The 19851-nt window shown below is 42.9% G+C and overlaps 1 protein-coding gene across 1 annotated transcript in view; it reads right to left on the bottom strand.

Annotated features, from left to right (window-relative positions):
* The window catches only part of MMP17 (matrix metallopeptidase 17), a 71697-nt gene extending 60439 nt beyond the window's left edge, over positions 1-11258 (bottom strand). Inside the window, exons 1-2 of the mRNA XM_039332361.1 lie at positions 11062-11258; positions 5316-5456 (exon numbers count right to left, since the gene is read on the bottom strand). Coding sequence (XP_039188295.1) covers positions 5316-5327 — 12 coding nt within the window. The 5' untranslated portion in view covers positions 5328-5456; positions 11062-11258. The remainder of the gene's footprint in view (positions 1-5315; positions 5457-11061) is intronic.
* Positions 11259-19851: the final 8593 nt, after the last annotated feature.

The following is a 19851-nucleotide window of genomic DNA, read 5'->3' as shown; positions in this document are numbered from 1 at the left end:
CGCACACACGTCATTAAAGGCCTTTCCTGCAGAGAAAGCTAAATAGCTATTTATTTATTTTTTTTAAAGTTTAAGCCACCCTTAAAATGCAGCTTTTCAAAACCACCTGCCCCGGAAAACTAGGCAAAGAGAAACTGGCAAGGGAAGGGTCAGGTAAGAGAAGGCGTAGCCCACAGCTTCAGAGTGAGACCAGCAAGGGACCCTCTCTAAGTTTCTTTGGCTATAAAGGAGATGACCGCAATGGTGGGTGAGCAAGACCCTGAGAAACGGTGGAGAGATGCTCTGTAGGGCGGGGATCCCCAACCTGTGGGCCAGGAGTTGTTTGCAACCAGGCCGTGGAAACGGCGGGTGAGCGCACGCTCACGTGCATCCCCGCTTGCAAGAGCAGCGGGCGCGCGTGTGGTCCATTTGCGTGCATGGTAGGTGTGTGTGCATGTCGCCAAGTCGTCTTATACGCCGGAAATTACGATAGTTTCTGGCGTATAAGATGACTTTCTAGGCGTGCAAATCGGCGCCGAAGTCGGGGGTCGTCTTATACGCCGGAAAATACGGTATATGCCGAGGCGAACAGAACTGAAGTGGTACCTATTTATCTACTCGCATTTGCATGCTTCAGAACTGCTAGGGAGTCAGGCCTAGGGTGTGATGGCTCAGCGGTTCAAGATGCTGAGCTTGTCAGCTGGAAAGCTGAGGAACCAGGTTGAAGACCCAAGTGCTGCATGATGGGGCGAGTTCCTGTTCTTTTCTCCAGCTCCTGCCCAACTGGCAGTTCTCTTAAAGAGAGAGAGGATAATAAAGAGTTATTAGCTCGTCAGATGGCGTTTCTTAATAAGACTGACGTGTTATTCTCTTCCTTTCTTCTGCTATGAATCTTTCGTTTAGAACCGTGTTATTTCATGGGCTAACACATCGTAGGAAACAAAAAGCCGGGGATGGAAATCCTGCTGAATTGCATTAAACAGGAAGGACCGTAGTTTTATGCACAGGATTATATTAGCCTTTTTTTTGTCACACCCCAGTTGTTATACCTCAGGGGAGAGAGAAGGTGGGTCATCACAAAGCTCTGTTATTGTGAAACGAAGAAGTCCTAACATGTAATAGGTGTGATTGTTAGGAAGCTCGCTGAAAAACAAATCATAAAAAAAATAGTCTTGTTTTTTGGCTTCTTGATTTCAAAATCAAAAACAACATTTCTTTCTTACTGTTTCAGGGAAGGATGGAGAAACCTGGATCTGCAGACCGATTGCAGCCCATAATGGATTTATATCAAATAACTCAAGGTGGTGACAACACACCTTCCTATTTTGCCCACAACATAAGGTGGATTGAGCTGAGAGAGAGAGAGAGAGAGAGAGAGAGAGAGAGAGAGAGAGAGAGAGAGAGAGAGAGACTGATTCAAGGACAACACATTGGCTATTGTGCCTAAATTGGTGACTATTGTAACTAGAATTTACTGTCTCCTGGTGATTGGCCCAAAGTCATCCAACGGGCTTTCATGCCTAAGGCAGGACTAGAACTCACTGTTTCCTGACTTCTAGCTGGTGCCTTTACCACTAGACAAAGATAGTGGTAGGGGTGGAGCTTAATGTAGAAGAAGGTTGCTCCTCCCTTAAAGCTCCACCTCCTGCTAAATTGAGCTCTTGAGTTCTCCAGCCCTGCCTTTTATGTTTCCACCACACTATCTGAAACCTGTATGATTCCTCCGTCAACAGGATATTATTTTTATTGATTCACTTCGGTATTTATCTCTCACCTTGCCATGACCATGCATAAGGCAGCCTCGCGCATTTTTAAAGAAAAGCAAATTAAAACGCAACTCTGCCAATAAAACAGGAGGCCAGGCACAGCCATTGAACAGCACCATAAAACATATTCCACAAACAGCAAATAAAACATCCTCGGAGATGCCCTAAATAAAGAGACAGGGAGGAAATGGTTAGAATAAAATAGGTTGAGGGCGCACCCAGGAAAGAAGCTGCCATGTGTGTGTGTGTGTGTGTGTGTGTGTGTGTGTGTGTGTGTGTGTCTCCCTGCAGACACTGATATTGTCACTTATCAGATGAAGACAAGAAATAAGAGGAAATAGAGCAAGGAGGAGGAGGAGAAGGAGGAAGCAGCATCTGTTATCAAGATGGAAGGAAGGAAGGAAGGAAGGAAGGAAGGAAGGAAGGAAGGAAGGGAAGGAAAGAAGGAAGAGAAGGAGGGGAAGAAGAGGAATAGGAAGGAGGAGGAGAAGGAAGCAGCATCTGTTATCAAGATGAAAGGGAAGGAAGGAAGGAAGGAAGGAAGGAAGGAAGGAAAGAAGGAAGAGAAGGAGGGGAAGAAGAGGAATAGGAAGGAGGAGGAGGAGGAGAAGGAGGAAGCGGCATCAAGATGAAAGGGAAGGAAGGAAGGAAGGATAGGAGGAGGGGAAAAAGAGGAATAGGAAGGAGGAGGAGAAGAAGGAAGCAGCATCTGTTATCAAGATGAAAGGGAAGGAAGGAAGGAAGGAGAGGAGGAAGGGAAGAAGAGGAATAGGGAGGAGGAGGAGGAGCTTTTTATTGTCTCTTTTGAATGGTGTGTGAATGTGGTTTATCTCTTTGTGTATATATTGTAGACATATTGACACACATAGATCAGAACACATTCTCTCCAGCAACCCAGATAAGCAGAGTCCAGGCAAAAAAATAAGCAGGGAACAATACTCAAATCAAAGAACTACGAAGGAAAAGACCACACAGAGAGCGAACCCCACTCCTTTCAGCACTGATAATGTTACCTAGTGGGGTAATGAGACAGCTGAAAGAAAGCAGCCAGGCTCAGCGAGCACCAAGGACTTCCCATTTCATTCAATTTTAAGAAATCAAACTTTTTTTTTTTTTAAAAAAAGCACGTAAGTCAGGGAACCTAAGCCTGGTTAAAGAAGAAATCCATGGATATTACGTTTGGAGTGCCAGAATTAGCATTGGGAAAGTTCACAAAACAGCCATTTCCATTTGTTCCTCCCCCAGGAAGTCTCTTACCAATTGGGCACCCTCAATTGCCCCAGAAAGGGAGGATGGGATTGGAGAAGGCTATGAAGAGGAGAAGATGCGAATCAGTCCAGAACGAGACATGACTTCTTTGCGTTCAGGGAACTCTCCATTTCCCCAACAACTTTCAATTCGTGTCTCACACAACGCAGGAGGGAATGCCACCATTCTGAAATATTTTCAAGGCCGAGAGGATGAGAGGAAAGAAAACTTCCCGTCCATCAATTCAAGGGTGAAAAAAGCAAGGTTCTACATTTAGGCAAGAAAAACCAAATGCGCAGGTATAGTATAGGGGGTACCTTGCTCAATAGTAGTAACTGTGAGAGGGACCTCGGAGTCCTAGTGGACAATCACCTAAATATGAGCCAGCCGTGTGCTGTAGCTGCCAAAAAGGCCAACACAGTGCTGGGCTGCATTAATAGAGGGAGAGAATCAAGATCATGTCAAGGGTTAATACCATTTTACACAGCCTTGGTAAGGCCACACTTGGAATACGGCATCCAGTTTTGGTCACCACGATGTAAAAAAGATGTGGAGACTCTAGAAAGAATACAGAGAAGAGCAACAAAGATGATCAGGGGACTAGAGGCTAAAACATATAAGGAACGGTTGCTGGAATTGGGTATGTCTAGTTTAATGAAGAGAAGGATGAGGGGGGACATGATAGCAGTCTTCCAATCTCTCAGGGGCTGCCCCAAAGAAGAGGGAGTCAAGCTATTCTCCAAAGGCAGAAGAAGGCAGGAGAAGAAGCAACGGATGGAAACTAATCAAGGAGAGAAGCAACCTAGAACTAAAGAGAAACTTCCTGACAGTGAGAACAATTAACCAGTGGAACAACCTGCCTCCAGAAGTGGTGAATGCTCCAACACTGGAAGTTTTTAAGAAGAGACTGGACAGACATTTGTCTGAAATGGTATAGGGTTTCCTGCCTGAGCAGGGGGTTGGACTCGATGACCTCCAAGGTCCCTTCCAACTTTATTATTATTATTATTATTATTATTATTATTATTATTATTATTATTGTTGTTGTTGTTGTTGTTGTTGTTGTTGTTATTATTATTATTTGTAACTTCTGATCTTTGATGCTTTTCAAGCAAACTGTTCTTTTGCTCCCAAGCTGCATGTTTTTATCTTCTCCTTCCCCTCCGAGCTTCATCGGGAACCTACTGGGGTGTTCCATCTCCTTCCTCCAGCTCAAACCCTCTTCTCTCATTCGCGGAGAGCTTTCTCTTGCCGCCCAATCCGATCCTTGCCCAGATCATCACAATTATAAGTTGGTGTTTATTAAAATCCCTCCAGGCGTGTTTTGAAACGCTGCCTGCCGCGTTTCATTTGTAAGAAATATGAACTTGGAGTATTTCGTGACAAGTCACCCATTGCTTAGCAACATCGGGTTAGAGTGATTTTTTTTTTCTCAACTAAGTTCATAATCCTTCTCATAAGAGGAATTATATCACTTGGCAGTTGATATGACTTTGGGCTGATCAACTATTTTCCTGCAGGGCAGCAAAAAGTTAGGAGAAAAGAGTTGGAATCCACTTTGATTCATCGGGTTGGTGTATTTGTTGGGGATGAAAAAGAGATTCCGGCCCACTTTCATTTTTATCTTGAAAGTAAATGCCCACAATTTTATCCCGAGCTGAGATGGAGTGGATGGCCAGTGGAGAACTTGTGGGTACCGTGTGCATCATTAAAGATACACTTGGAGAATCACTAGGGAGCAGCTGTCTTAGCTCTCTTCCTCCCTGGAAGATTAACTAAACTTTGTCGTCTCTTTGCTCGCTGGAATGCAGCCCCTCCCTCCTGGGAATCCAGGCCACATTCCACCACACTCCCTGTCCAAACAGAGTAGATACGATCTACCATTTTCTACTACAAATCTATGCCAACTCTAGCTAACCAACTCGCTCCAAACTTGGAATTTGCTGTTTCCATCTAGAGGCATAAAAGTTGTCCGATCATGAGAACCTGTTTCCTACTCAGTGCAAAACTAGACATAGGCATTATCAGAAGGAGATTTTCTGATCCAATCAGCCAAAATATTCTCTCAACATATATACGCACAAACACAGTTCTACTTGGACAAGCCAATTGTAGGAGACGACCAGGATGAGCCAGAGGGAGGGGTCAAACGTGTCATCAGTCTCCAGTCCCCGCGTGCCCACAGGAGTCCTAGGTCCAGCCTCACCTTAGCCATTAGAGATTGGCCTTGTAGAGAATGTTAGCATGGATATCAATCTTTATATTCATTTGAATTGCCTGGATTTGCAAATTTCCTTGGCCCTTGACACCAGTTTGTCTTACCTTCACCGACATGCGTGGTAGACGGGCACAGCAAATGGAGAAGACATTCAGCTTTCTTAGAGGTGACAACCACAGTCTGTGTGGTGATGATAGTTTGGGTCACCCATTAGAATCACTCATGGTTTTGGGACACCCATTTAGCTAGGAAAAAAAAAGAAGAAGAACGTCAGTATGACACTTGATAACAGCTGAGCATTTTCATAATTAAAAGGATGAACTAGGATATTTCTCTCTCTCTCAAGCCCTGGCATTTTATTCCAAAACAGAAATGGATTTAATCTGATAAATATCAAGATTAAATAAAAACTCCACAGAGGAATGGCAAACAGAAAGCATTTATGTTATCAGACCTAAATCCTCCCAAGATTTTTACTGGGATGAGATGCAGATCTAAATTGCTGAAGTTGTTGTTGTTGTTGTTTTTTAAAAAAAGTCATTTGGCTTCAGCAAATTAAAAAAAGAAAAACAAAACCTGTTTTTTTGCTTTCACGGCCAAGGAGAAAGAATCTGAGCATACAACATTTGAAAATTTGATGCCGTTTTAAAATAATGCCTCGTGTGGAGGTGGGCATTTAAAAGCTCAGGCTGTGAATATTTTCTAATTGCTTGGCAGCACGAACCATCTCGAAAACTCCCTTTCCAAAATTGCTGGTAGGCTTAACGCACAACGCAACCGTTGGACAATTCCGTTTTCCAATTTTACCAATGTGCTGGATGTATCTGTGGCATTAAATCCACGCTGCTCCTTTTCAGCCTTCTGATCATTCATGCCCACAGTTAGCTTTCAGCTGGTTACAATCAGCTCTTTTTCCAAGCCAGGACAGCTTTTTATTCTGTTCCAGTCTCCAACGCACGTGTGAATGACCCCTTTAAGCATTTGCATTAAACAAGCTGGTTTGGGAAACAGAAACTTTGCTTTCTCCAGTAGATTGGTATATCTCATTTTTTTTTTCTAGGAGACCAGAGGAACATTGGGTTCGTCGGAGAAAGGCAGAAGACCTCCCAGCAAAGTAGTATTTTGTGTAATCCTTGATGGTCTCTGAGCTTGGTTCTTGTCTTGCAGACGTTTCACGACCCAACTGTATAACATTGTCAGTGCTAGAAGGCAGTGGAGTTTGACAGGGCAAACCACTTGTATATAAACAGAGAAGAAATTGCATCCCTTCTACCACTGATGATGTTGCCTAGTTGGGTCCTGAAATGTCTTCAAGAAAACAACCAAGCTCAGAGAGCACCAAGGACCCCACAATTCTTCTCCTCCTCCTCCTCCTCCTCCTCCTCCTCCTCCTCTTTCTATCCTTGATTATGTTACCTAGTTGGGTAATGAAATGTCTTCAAGAAAACAACCAAGCTCAGAGAATACCAAGGACCCCACAATCCTCCTCCTCCTCCTCCTAGTCCTGATTATGTTGCCTAGTTGGGTAGTGAAACATCTGCAAGAAAACAGCCAAGGACCCATCCTTTCAACCCTGAGCTGATCGGGAATCTAGATCACTTGTGCCCCCTTCCCAATATTTTACCCGTTCCACCCCTTCCCCCCTACAGTTTTTCAACTTTCTTTCCCCCTCCACTCCCTTCTAGCACTGATGATGTCCCCTAGTTGGGTCATGAAACATCTGCAAGAAAACCACCCAGCTCAGAGAGCACCAAATACTACTTTGCTGGGAGGTCTTCTGCTTTGCTCCACAGTTCAATCCTGGACTACAAATATTCTCTTCTAGAACGGTGTCCGTTTTCTTAAAAAGACCAGACAAGGGAGCTAGACCAAGCCTTGGAACGTGACCCTGAAGCCATTCAAGTCCAACCCCCTGTTCTTTGGAGGAACTCAAATGAAAGCCTCTCTGGGAGATGGCTACCCACCCTTTGCTCAAACACAGCTGCTGAAGAGAAGTCCACCCACTCTCTCAGGACTTGATTGCTCATCAAGAAGGCTTTCTTCACAGTCATATGAAATTTAATTCTCTGGAACTTACAACCGTTATTCTGCGGTGTCCTTGGTGCTCTCTGAACTTGCTTGAACAGAGCCAAGCTCAGAGAGCACCAAGGACATCACGGTTCAGCCCTGGGTTGCCTATATTCTCTTCTCTTGGAACCACCATTCCACCATGAATGAAGAACATCGTGGCTTTCAGTTGAGTGACAATCTACAGAGACACTAAAAAATGCTATTATTACTTTTCCCAAGGCTACACCTACCTAGACGAGATCGCCTTATGTAGCCAAGAGGGTCCATTCCCAAGGAAGCTGCTGTCCCTCGGAGGGCTCCATGCAGACTATTAAATTTAGCACATCAGCTTTCTCTAAGCTGGGGCCCTGCTGAAAGCACAGATCCCTCCTTCCCAGGCCTGTGAAATGTTGCCCTTTTGGATAAAAATTTTAACAAAAAGCGATTGCTGAACTGCTGCCTTTCTTATTATGGGTCTTTAACGAGCTTTTTGCCGTTTTCTTTTCTTCAAGAAAAAAAAATGATGAAAACCGCCACGCAGCGGTGACAAGCCGCTGACCAATTTAATTGACAGTTTCCCCCCAGGTCACCTGGAGGGAGTTATGCTAAGGAGGCTCTCCACAAGCCAAACATGTCACACTGGAGGTGCTTCAGGAAACCATTTTTTCTCCCCCCCCCCTCTTCAAAAGCATCAATTTAAAGGCTCTTTCATTGGGCGTAATGGAGCAGTTGAGTGACATCAGAAAGACGCTGGGAACACTGATTTATTTTAACTCCACCAAATGTCTTTTGAGTTGCTTTGCCATGCCTGCCAGGATTAAATTAGGAGCAGGTCCAGGCAGCTGAAATGGTTCCACCGCTAGTCCTTGTAATGGTATGTGACTGTCTAGTTTAACGAAGAGAAGGACATGATAGCAGTATTCCAATATCTCAGGGGCTGCCATAAAGAAGAGGGAATCAAGCTATTTTCCAAAGCGCCTGAAGGCAGGACAAGAAGCAACGGGTGGAAACTAATCAAGGAGAGAAGCAACCTAGAACTAAGGCAGAATTTCCTGACAGTCAGAACAATTAACCAGTGGAACAACCTGCCTCCAGAAGCAGTAAATGCTCCAACACTGGAAGTTTTTAAGAAGAGACTGGACAGCCATTTGTCCGAAATGGTGTAGGGTTTTCTGCCTGAGCAGAGGGTTGGACTAGATGACTTCCAAGGTCCCTTCCAATTTTACTATTATTATTATTATTAAAGACCTTGGGAGACGGGCGAAGAGCTGCTGCCAGGGGGGACGGTCAGATAAGAGACAGCCTAGCCCACAGCTGCATCATGGATGGAGAAAAGGCTCAGAAGGGACCCACCCTAGTTTCCTGGGCTATAAAAGAGACGGGAGGAGGGGGGGGGGAATTGTAGTTTCAAACCTGCAAGATTCTGTTAATGTAGCTTTTAATATAGTAGAATCAGCTCATCTGATTGTGATTGCTCTCTGGTTTACTCGGACATAACAGAGTTGGAAGGGACCTTGGAGGTCATCTAGTCCAACCCCCAGCTCAAGCAGGAAACCCTGTACCATTTCGGACAAATGGTTGTCCAATCTCTTCTTAAAATCCTCCAGTGTTGGAGCACCCACAACTACTTGGAGATAAGTTGTTCCGCTGATTAATTGTTCTAACTGTCAGGAAATTTCTCCTTAGTTCTAGGTGGCTTCTCTCTTTGGTGAGTTTCCATCCGTTGTTTCTTGTCCTGCCTTCAGGCACTTTGGAGAATAGGTCAATCCTCTCTTCTCCTTAGGGCAGTCCAAATTGTGGGGCTATCCCTTATGCTGTTTCATTTTTTACAAGTACAGCTCTAATACTATAAGTCAGCCGTGTGCAGCAGCAGCCAAAAAAGCTATCCTGGGTTGTATAAACAGAGGCATAGAATCAAGATCACACGAAGTATTAGTACCCGCTTTATAAAACCCTAGTGAGACCACACCTGGAATACTGTCGCCAATTTTGGTCACCATATCACAAAAAAGATGTTGAGAGTTTGGGAAAAAATCAGAGAAGAGCAACTAAGATGATCAAAGGCCTGGAGACCAAACTATATGAAGAACGGCTGCAGGACTTGGGTTTGGCTAGTCCAAAGAAAAGAAGAAATAGGGGAGACATGATAGCAGTGTTCCAGTATTTGAGGGGCTGCCACAAAGAAGAGGGGGTCAACTTATTCTCCAAGGCACCAGAAGGCAGGACCAGAAATAATGGTTGGAAACTGATCAAAGAGAGAAGCAACCTGGAATTAAGGAGAAACTTCCTGACAGTGAGGACAATTAACCAGTGGACCAACTTTGCCTCCAGAAATTGTGGGTGCTCCATCACCGGAGGTTTTTAAGAAGAGACTAGACGTTCACCTGTCTGAGATGGTGCAGGTTCTCCTGCTTGAGCGGGGGGCTGGACTAGAAGACCTCCAAGGTCCCTTCTCTTCTCTTCTCTTCTCTTCTCTTCTCTTCTCTTCTCTTCTCTATTCTTATTCCATATTCTATTCTATTCTATTCTACAGTCGTCATATTTAAGGGGGGGAGGAAGCCAACTCTTTCTTTAAATGGAAATTTAGGAAAGTCCTTTTCAGCGTCTCGTGCATTGAATCTCATTCCAGATCTTGCAATGACATATCGTAATGATCATATTGCCATGATGGCATCTCACGGTGTTTGGATCCTGGACCCAACCCTTTCTCTTGGCTGCATTTAACTTTCGAGCGGTGACTTGGAGAGACGCCCATCCCCAAAACAGCAGATGGGGTGATGACAAAACCCAGATCTGATTTCCTTCCTATTTAAACTTAATTGACAATACAGTGGGTGATTCTGCCGTTGTGTATTTACTCACTCTCTCTTTCCGCCACGCAACATGCAAATCTGGAAACTTTCCCTATAATTTAAACACAATAACCTTTCACGATGGTAGGGAAGATGGTGATTAACGGATACCGATCCTTCCTCGGTTGTCAGCCCCAATCTGAGTCAGATCCTGACAGAGGCTGTTGAGGGCTGGTTTGCCTGGGCGGCCAAGAGGGGCCCTCTGGGCACAGATGGTGAAGAGGGGGCAAGAAAGATCTTTGCTTGGTGTAGGGGCAAGGCGGAAGACCATTCTCATTTTGAGTTTAGAGACACAATTTGACTTCTTCTTCTCCTTCTCAAGACTCTTTTCTTTTGCTATGTATTCAAAATGGACTGCAATGAATATATATGTGTGTGTATATATATATATTTGGGTTTTGTCATAACAATGTTTACGTTTATGTTTATATGTACATATATGTATGGCATATGTATATGTATAGGGTATAGGTGTGCATGTGTGTGTATGTGTATGCGTATTCTTTTGACAGCAGGCATCAGAATTTCATTTTTCAATGTGTGCCAGTGTGTTCACAGAAAAAAGTGACAACAAAGTTTATCTTATCCTATCCTGTTGTCCTATCCTATCCTATCCTATCCTATCCTATCCTATCCTATTCCAATATTCTATCTTATTCCAATATTTTCTATTCTATTCTATTCTATTCTATTCTATTCTTTCTGAATTCTATTCTATTCTATTCTATTCTGTTCTGTTCTATTCTATTCTTTCTGAATTCTATTCTATTCTATTCTATTCTATTCTATTCTATTCTATTCTATTCTATTCTATTCTATTCTATTCTATTCTATTCTATTCTGCCCTGCCCTGCCCTGCCCTGCCCTGCCCTGCCCTGCCCTGCCCTACCCTACCCTACCCTATGCTATCAAGAAAAATCTGGAAGTTTAGAGCTGATTCTGAACTAACCTGCTTGCTTTTCATCCTCACTTGCTGAGCAGGGGAGAAGATGGGGTGAAATCTTCACACAGCTTCAAAGCCTTTCCTGTTGTGAAAGTCTCAGATGTTCAATTCCCTTTACAAGTCATGCAGCAACCAGTCAAGGCCAGGTCTGGCAGTCTCCTGATCACAGCGGGGACATGAAGTCAGGGTTGTAGGACATGAGCAGACTGAGCTGGAGGGCAGGGTTAAACACGTCATCAGTTTGGCATCATTAAGCAGCAACAAGAGATTCAAGTCCAGTCCATCTCTCCTCCCCCCATGAATTCTGTTGACCCTTATATAGTGCCAACCTAGCTTGGGCCATTAGTTGCTCAGATTCTTGTATATAGATGACAAGAATAAATTTTTGTTCCCGATTATTCGCACCTGACAATGGTGCCAAGTTGTGATAGTAACCTTGGGGTTGTTGATATTTGTGGGAAGCTACCGCAGAAGCTAGTACTGGGTAATGTGGGAATTGGGGTATCTCTGCTGTCACAGCTAAGGGGCTCCTGACAGCTTGTTTGGTACGTATGCTTTCTCTGTTACGCTTTTAACTCGGTTTGCTTAATTAATAATAAAGATGCAAATCTCTTTATTGACCTGGGTGCTTATCGTCTCTGGATCCCGATCACTGCCCTGATCATGTGGCCAAACACTCGGTGATCCCGAAAAAGAGACCTTGTTTCAAGTCTTTCTCCTTTTCCTCATGTTGGCTTGGAAACAAGCGAGACGAGTCGCGAATGTTCACTTTCAAATATTTAGAGACAGCTTCACTTACCTTTGGATTGTGTGATAGTTCTGTTTTAGACCTGTTGCTCTGAAGTACAGTATTATAGTCTTTTCCTTGTGGATCTTTCCTGCACGACAGAAGTATTAATTCGGATACTGAGTAATATAAAACTTTCCACTGCATCAAGGTGATAGTTATCATAATCAAACAACAGGCATTCTTAATTAATGAAGTTGTTTTCTTGATCTTAAAAGGTCACCATTTGGCACTTTTTTTTAAAAAAATCAAGATATATTTCCCTTGACTGCTCTCCAAATGTTAGATAGAGATGCTTTTAGTAATCATCTAGATCGGGTTTAATTTTACCAAATGATATTCCAAAACAATCAGAGGTGATAGTTATTCATTCATTTATGTACCCAATTTATATAGCCATCCATCTCATAAACAAGTAAGTCTGGGCAGCGTACAACAAATATTTTATTTATTAAATGTATATGCATCTATTTATTAAATGGATTCTTTGTTTATTAAATACGTATTTATGAAATCTATATATTTTTGGATTTATATCTATTTATTAACTTTATATTTATTTATTAAATGTATATGCCGCCCATCCCACTATCAAGCAACTCTGGACAGCTGACAACATAATAAACATACCATAACATTAAATATTAAGATGAATAAAGATTAAATAAATCAAAACTCAAATATTTTTCCAAACTTCTGCTAAGGTTGTGTACAGGTAGTCCTCAACTTACAACAGTTTTGGTCGCCATGATGTAAAAAAAGATGTTGAGAGTCTAGAAAGAGTACAGAGAAGAGCAACAAAGATGATTGGGGGACTGGAGGCTAAAACATAAAAGGAATGGTTGCTGGAATTGGGTATGTCTAGTTTAATGAAGAGAAGGACGAGGGGGGACATGATAGCATTGTTCCAGTATCTCAGGGGCTGCCCCAAAGAAGAGGGAGTCAAGCTCTTCTCCAAAGTACCTGAAGGCAGGACAAGAAGCAACAGGTGGAAACTCATCAAGGAGAGAAGCAACCTAGAACTAAGGAGAAACTTTCTGAAACAACAATTAACCAGTGGAACAACCTGCTTCCAGAAGCAGTGAATGCTCCAACACTGGAAGTTTTTAAGAAGAGACTGGACAGCCATTTGTCTGAAATGGTATAGGGTTTCCTCCTGAGCAGGGGGTTGGACTAGATGACCTCCAAAGTCCCTTCCAACTTTATTATTATTATTATTATGGATCATCGCACAGTCAGCCAGATGTTCAGACTGGATTTGGCATTTTGTCTACCTATCGAGTCCTTACCCAGGACCTGGGATAGGCAGATTGGATGTTTGATGGTATTACAGGTATCGTCGCAGGATGGAAGCAGTTCCTAATAAGGCCGCCTTTTGCAATTGACTAATAGCGAATGTGTCAATGCCAATGGTGTTCAAGTGGTGCTCCAGTTGTTTTGGGATTGCACCCAAGGAGCCTATGACTATTGGTACTACCCTTGCTTGCTTTTGCCACAGTCTTTCTATTTCTATTTGTTGTTGTTGTAGTTATTATTATTATTATTATTATTATTATTATTATTATTTCTTAGTGACTGTTCAAAGTTACAACAGCACTGAAAAAAGTGACTTATGACCATTTTTCATAGGACCATTGTAGCATTCCCCTGATCGCGGGACCAGAATCCAGATGTTTGGCAACTGGTTTATATTGCAGCATCCCGGAGTCACCTGATCCCGTTTTGTGACCTTCGGACGAGCAAATCAATGGGAAAGCCAGATTCACTTAGCAACTGTATTACTAACATGACAACTTAACAACAACACATTCACTGAACAACGGTGGCAAGAAAGTTCGCAAAATGGGGAACAACTCACTTCACAAATGTCTCGCTTAGCCACAAGTCGTAAGTCGGGGACCACCTGTAGCTTCAATCCGAAGCCCATTGGTTTGAAATGCCTAAATTGAACTGCCTTCATGCTTGGAAGATCAAATCTAATAGACTCCGCTGGGTTAGAATTGATTCAACTATTAAAGAAAAATCAAGCCAAATGGACCGGAGGCAAACTTTTGATTTCCCAATTCGGGAAAGCAAACAAGTCGAGCGATCCAGCTTTCCGAGTCAAGAAACTCACCTCCATTGACTCCCTTTGACTCAATTTTCTCAACTGATTGACACGCCTTGGCGTAACGCGACAACCCAAAACATGGCTTGCTTGACTTCACACTGTAAAGGCAGAGACCGTGGTCTGTAAAGCGTGATTTACTGCTTACCGCTCTCGGTGAACTCTGTCTGCCTGATGAAAAAGGTTAAAGAGGAGTCTGTAGACGTGAAAAAAAAAAAATCTACGAGGGAGAGAAAAAAAAACTAGTTTATTTTTTTCAGATCTCAGGTCTTCGCGGAGAAATATTGTTCATATAACAATCGGTGTTATATGAGCATAAAGCTCTTTCATATTTAACCTTTGGCGCAGAGTTGATTTTCAGGATGATAAAACATGTTAAACAGGATTTCAGGTGGTGGACTGTGTGTGTGTGTGTGTGTGTGTGTGTGTGTGTGTGTGTGTGTTGGCTGGAGCACCCAGTCTACCAAGTATAGGATAAATCAGTCTGTTCTGTGTTTTGCTCCAATCTAGGAGCATGTTTTGCAGGCAGATGTCACATACTGCGAACACTGCAAATTCAAAAGTTTTGTGGCTGACAAAGTTAGTGGGAGACTATACTAGTTTCCCACTAACTCTTTGTCAGCCACAAACATTTTGAATATATATAAGTTTTTAAGAAGAGACTGGACGGCCACTTGTCTGAAATGGTGTAGGGTTTCCTGCCTGAGCAGGGGGTTGGACCAGATGACCTCCAAGGTCCCTTCCAACTTTATTCTTATTATTATTATTATTATTATTATTATTATTATTATTATTATTATTATTAACTGTTAAGTGAAGCCCTGCAGTTGCTAAGTGAGTAACAGTTATTAAATGAATGTGGCTTCCCCATTGGCTTTGCTGGTCTGACGGTCACAAAAGGCACTGCGAATCATCGTAAATACAAGTCAGTTGCCAAGCGTCTGAACTTTGGTCACATGACCGTGGGAATGTTGCAAGGGATGGAAGTGTGAAAAAAGGTCACAATTGGCTTTTTTCCAGTGCCGTTGTAACTTCAAATGGCCGCTAAACGAACTGGGGTAACTTGAGGGACTGCCTGCATGGAGGTGCATAAAACCGATAGCTGATTTTTCCTTAAGAATTTCATATCTTCGTCACCTGGAAGATTTCTAGTTGCAGCAAACTAGCCTTGAACCATGGAATACCATTGCAATTTGCTTTAGTATGTTTACTGTATTGGGAAAAGGGTAAACAATCTGATCAGATCTCGGCAAATCATTTAAAGAAGAAAACAGATTATATATACTGTACACTCATTTTATTTTTAAACTCCTCCTCCTCCTTTCCCCTTCCTCCTTCCCTCTTCCCCTTCCTCCTTCCCCCGCCCTTCTTCTCTCCCCTTCCTCCTCCCCTCCCTCCTCCCCACTTCCTCCTCCACCTCCTCAAGTTATAGAATAGAATAGAATTACAGAATAGAATAGAATCACAGAATAGAATAGAATAGAGCTGGAAGGGACCTTGGAGGTCTTCTAGTCCAGCCCCCTGCTCAAGCAGGAGAACCTATACCATCTCAGACAAGTGACTGTCTAGTCTCTTCTTAAAAATCTCCAGTGTTGGAGCATTCACAATTTCTGGAGGCAAGTTGTTCAACTGGTTAATTGTCCTCACTGTCAGGAAGTTTCTCCTTAATTCCAGGTTGCTTCTCACTTTGATCAGTTTCCAACCATTGTTTCTCGTCCTTCCCTCTGGTGCCTTGGTCAACAACCTGACCCCCTCTTCTTTGTGGCAGCCCCTCAGATACTTTTGGTGATGACCATCCTTGTTTCGTGATCCTTGGATCATCAGCATGGTAAATTATAGTCCATAACTTTCAAGGGGTTGATTGATTTGGGCTCATTACACACACATGCACAAAACGCACACATACTTTGTGGGTGCCTCCTGTGCTAGCTCTTGGAACATGCAAAACTTAAAAACATCCAAGCAAAACAGGCAAACCAAAGACGGATGACCATCCAGCTTGTCACTGAAGACCTCAAGAGAGGAGAGGTCTCCGTGTCATGTGGCAGCCTGCTGGAAATTTCTCCAAACCTTCTTCTGATCATTTTGTTTGTTGGTTTCTGTCCTCTGGGGTGATGACTGTCACTCAGATGATAGAGGAGAACATCACTGCGGGGGGGGGGGGATACTCAACCCAACATGGAACAAAACATCTCCTTTAATCCTGAACAGCGTTCCTCATTATTACGTTTTCTTGAGGGTCTCCTTTGTGGCTTTCTGCCGATTCAGCTGAGTGCCTTCTTCACTCTCCCAGCAGTGATGTGATTGAAAATAACAGAGAGGACTTCGCTCCTGTGTCTTCCTTTCCCCAACATCTCCTCTGTGTCCCTCAATAAATGATTATCTTCGCTGCTCCGCTGCAATTTCCACGCAGCAAAGCATGGAGAAATCGGTTACCTCCTGTTTGTTCTACGTACGGATCGTTGCATTGTTTGACCCATCGCAATAAAAAGCGATACATTAACAAAAAAAGAGGACATGGTCCCACAGGATCCATTGCAGACATTTAACGAGCATCTGGCATCCAACTCGGCTGATCAGAGACCAAAAAGCAGCGACAACGGAGGAACAGAATTGCTTGGTTTGGTTTCAGAAAGAAACAGTCTCTGGTGTTGCGCAGGATGGCACAATTTAGAACGAACGGCGCCATGGTGGTGGTGATGATGGCAATCAGGGTCACCTTGCCATGCTAAGATCTGTCTTCCCAAAGTCCCTTATTCCTCTTGGTTTTCCTCATGAATAAAGATAGTCACTTACAATCACAGTTGGGACCAACATTTCCATTGTTAAGAAAAGGCAGTTTTCAAGTGAGTTGCACCTGAGTTTACGGCATTTTTTTATTTTTTATTTTTTGCCACTGCAATTAACTGAATCGTGTAGTTGTTAAGCCAAGCTGGCTTCCTCCATGGACTCTGCTTGTTGGAAGCCAGCTGGGGGTGATCATGTGTCTCCAGGACATCGTAAATCAGGTCAGTTGCTAAACCTCCAAATCCTGATCCCTCGATTTTGGGGATGCTGCAACGATTGCAAGTTGGAGGACCAGTTGCAAGTCGCTTTTCTTTTCAGCGCCGTTATAACTTTGAACGGTCACTAAACGAATAGTTGGAAGTCAAGGTCTACCTACCTTTACTGTGTGTGTGTGTGGGGGGGGAGAAAGACTTCAGTAGGCTGTTCAAGACTCCCCCATTGGGAAATTGACAGCCTACAAACATTAAATAGCCAAGTTGCTTTTTCAATTTTGGAAGCTCATGTGATGGCTTTCCCCCAGATGCTTCCCCAGATACCTCTCCAGAGACCAGCTCAGGGAAGGATGAACCAGTTCCAGGCACATCTGGAGGGGAGTTGGTCAGTGGCTCTGAGCAGCTGTCTGAGAGGCATTTGGCTGAAGCACAGCTGCAGCAGGACAGCCTGAGGCTTCAGGTGGGGAAAGCACGCAGCTGCAGCTGGTCAGTGATGAGGAAGAACTGCCTTCTTCACTTGATCCAAGAGCAGGTAGGGCAGAGAAAAGGCAGGAGCAGAGAAGGTCAGCCAGATTACTCGCACGGAGAAAGCCTCGCCCCCTCTTGATGGGCTGTACTGGAAGCTGGCTATTTAGCACAGCAGACAGATGGCAGTGATGCTGGGAACAATGGGTTCATTTCCTAGCTGTTGTGTTTTCTGGTTGTTGTGCTTTCTTGCCTCACTTTGGATTGACACCGTGCCTTGATTTGGATCATGCCTGGACTTTTCTTGCCTCATGAACCCTCTTGTATTGTGGATTTAATTTTGCCTGCTGGGTTTATTTTTATTTGAGTGCCTTGTGGCCATTGCTCTGTGGACTAGTATCTGTCTGCTTGTGGCTGGACTTAATTGGGACAGTTCTGGGTTTTGGGTGAAGGGAGTTGCTGGGGAATATTAATAAAACCCCTAAACCAGGGGTGTCAAACTGCCGGCCTGTGGGCCGGTTGCATCATGTGGAGGCCACACCCACCCCAGCTCGGTCACACACAAAAAGTCACGATATGTTATGACATGTCACGTATGCGGCGAGTTTGACACTAGTGCCCTAAACCACACTTATGTGGGTGTGTGAGTGGGACAACACAATTCAGCTGTTAAAGCACCATTTTTTCCCTTGTGTTTTTTTTTGTAAGATTTATCTTAATTCTTTAACTTTTCTCTGTTCTTACTCTTTGCTTTGCCCGCTGTCTAAACATATCTTTAGCTTAAGCAAAGCTCTGGTGATTTGCTGTCAGGTTGTAAAGATGTCCAGTAAATCCAATACAACTTGTGGGTTGATTGTTTGGTTTTCATTTTGCATCATGCCCAGCCCAAATCCCAGGACCTCCTTTTATTCCAAGATAATGGGTGTTTTGTAAAACGGTTCTTTGCCGTGCCCCCCCTTCATTTTGGAGAGAGGGGGGCTACGGGAAAATACTTTCTTCTGAAAAAAATAATTAGTTCAACTTTCCGTCTTTAACTCAACCAGAAATTACTGCTTTCATAGGGCTAGACATGAAGAGACGGGGCTGCAATTGATTTTCAGAGTATTTATTCAGTTGAGATGATTCGGCCTCATTTTGGAACGAATAAGAAAGTAAAGCAAAGTCTCAAAAAATAAGTTTAGGGAATCATTTTAGCAGCCAGAATGAAAAGATCTCCCATTTTCTACAGCAAAATTAAACGTATTCTTTCATGGTTACCAAATGTTAACTTAACTGGTAATTTGCAACTGTGCATTGATAGGACATCCTCGCCAAACATCTATTATGGATGGAGGAAAAAAATGTATGTTATCTGTCAGGAATTCTTGTCTGTAATCTTCACTGTGGTCAAATGTCACCTAACAAGTGTGGCATTTGCTGGAATTTTTTTTTTAAAAAACATTAAGGCAGGCTGAATGAACCACCCTGATTTCTTCGTCTTTCAAAGCATTTATTCCACTTTTTGAAAGAAAAGTGAAGGTCCTGCAGGGCAAAAACGTCTGCATCTTGAAAAGCTCTCATCTCTGGAAGCATCAATTTGATGTGAATGATAAGCTGTTCAGAATCTGCAAATCTTCTATCTTCAGCACTGAATCCCTTAAACCTGATACTTCACAGAGTGAAAAGTGAACTGGCTTACTCCCCAAATGACAGTTTGTCTTCAATCATCATAGCCAAATTGATTTTTTTTTTTTTAAAAAAAAACATCTTTTTCCTCTGTCCTTTTTTTTTCCTCCGGGAAAAATCAATTCTGTTTTCATTTACTATATCTGTGGTTATATGGATAGGAATGCTTGTGGTAACATTAGATGGGGATGTGAATGTAGGTGTAGTTTTCGAGGTCAGTGGTGTCACGTTATTAGCTGGTAAGCCAAAAGATTTGCAGCAAATGTTGGAGAGATTGTATAATGCAACGAGGATGATAGCTCTGAAAATTAATTTATCTTGATAATGTATTATTGAAAGAAACCAGAACAAATCAGACTTAATCACTTTGCAGTGAATGTTAAAGAGAGGCTGCATAATGCAGTGAGGATTCCAGATCTGACCACTTATCTTGGTGGTGTATTAATCAAGGAAAACAAAATAAATCATATTTAAATGAAAAAAAAAACCCTATAGGAAATAGATACATTTCTTAACTTGGTAAAAAGGTTTATTAAAGACAGGGAAAAGGATGAAGAAACTTTTTAAGATATTCAAATTCTGTAGAAAAATGGTGGGCAGTGTGTGTGCTAGGGTTAGAAATAAAAGTCAAAAGAAAGGGGGAAAAAATCTGTTTTACCAGCCTCCCAAATATCGCTGATTATCTTTGGAAAGTCAACTTTTTGATAAGATCGTTGAGAAGAGTCAGAACTTTCAAGGGCAAATTTCAACTATTTTTGGCTTCTGTAAAAAGT

Source organism: Crotalus tigris, unplaced genomic scaffold, assembly GCF_016545835.1.
Source record: "Crotalus tigris isolate CLP2741 ecotype Arizona unplaced genomic scaffold, ASM1654583v1 scf7180000024461.2689607, whole genome shotgun sequence".
NCBI classification, from domain to species: Eukaryota; Metazoa; Chordata; class Lepidosauria; order Squamata; family Viperidae; genus Crotalus; species Crotalus tigris.
This window is presented reverse-complemented; position numbering and strand designations above follow the sequence as displayed.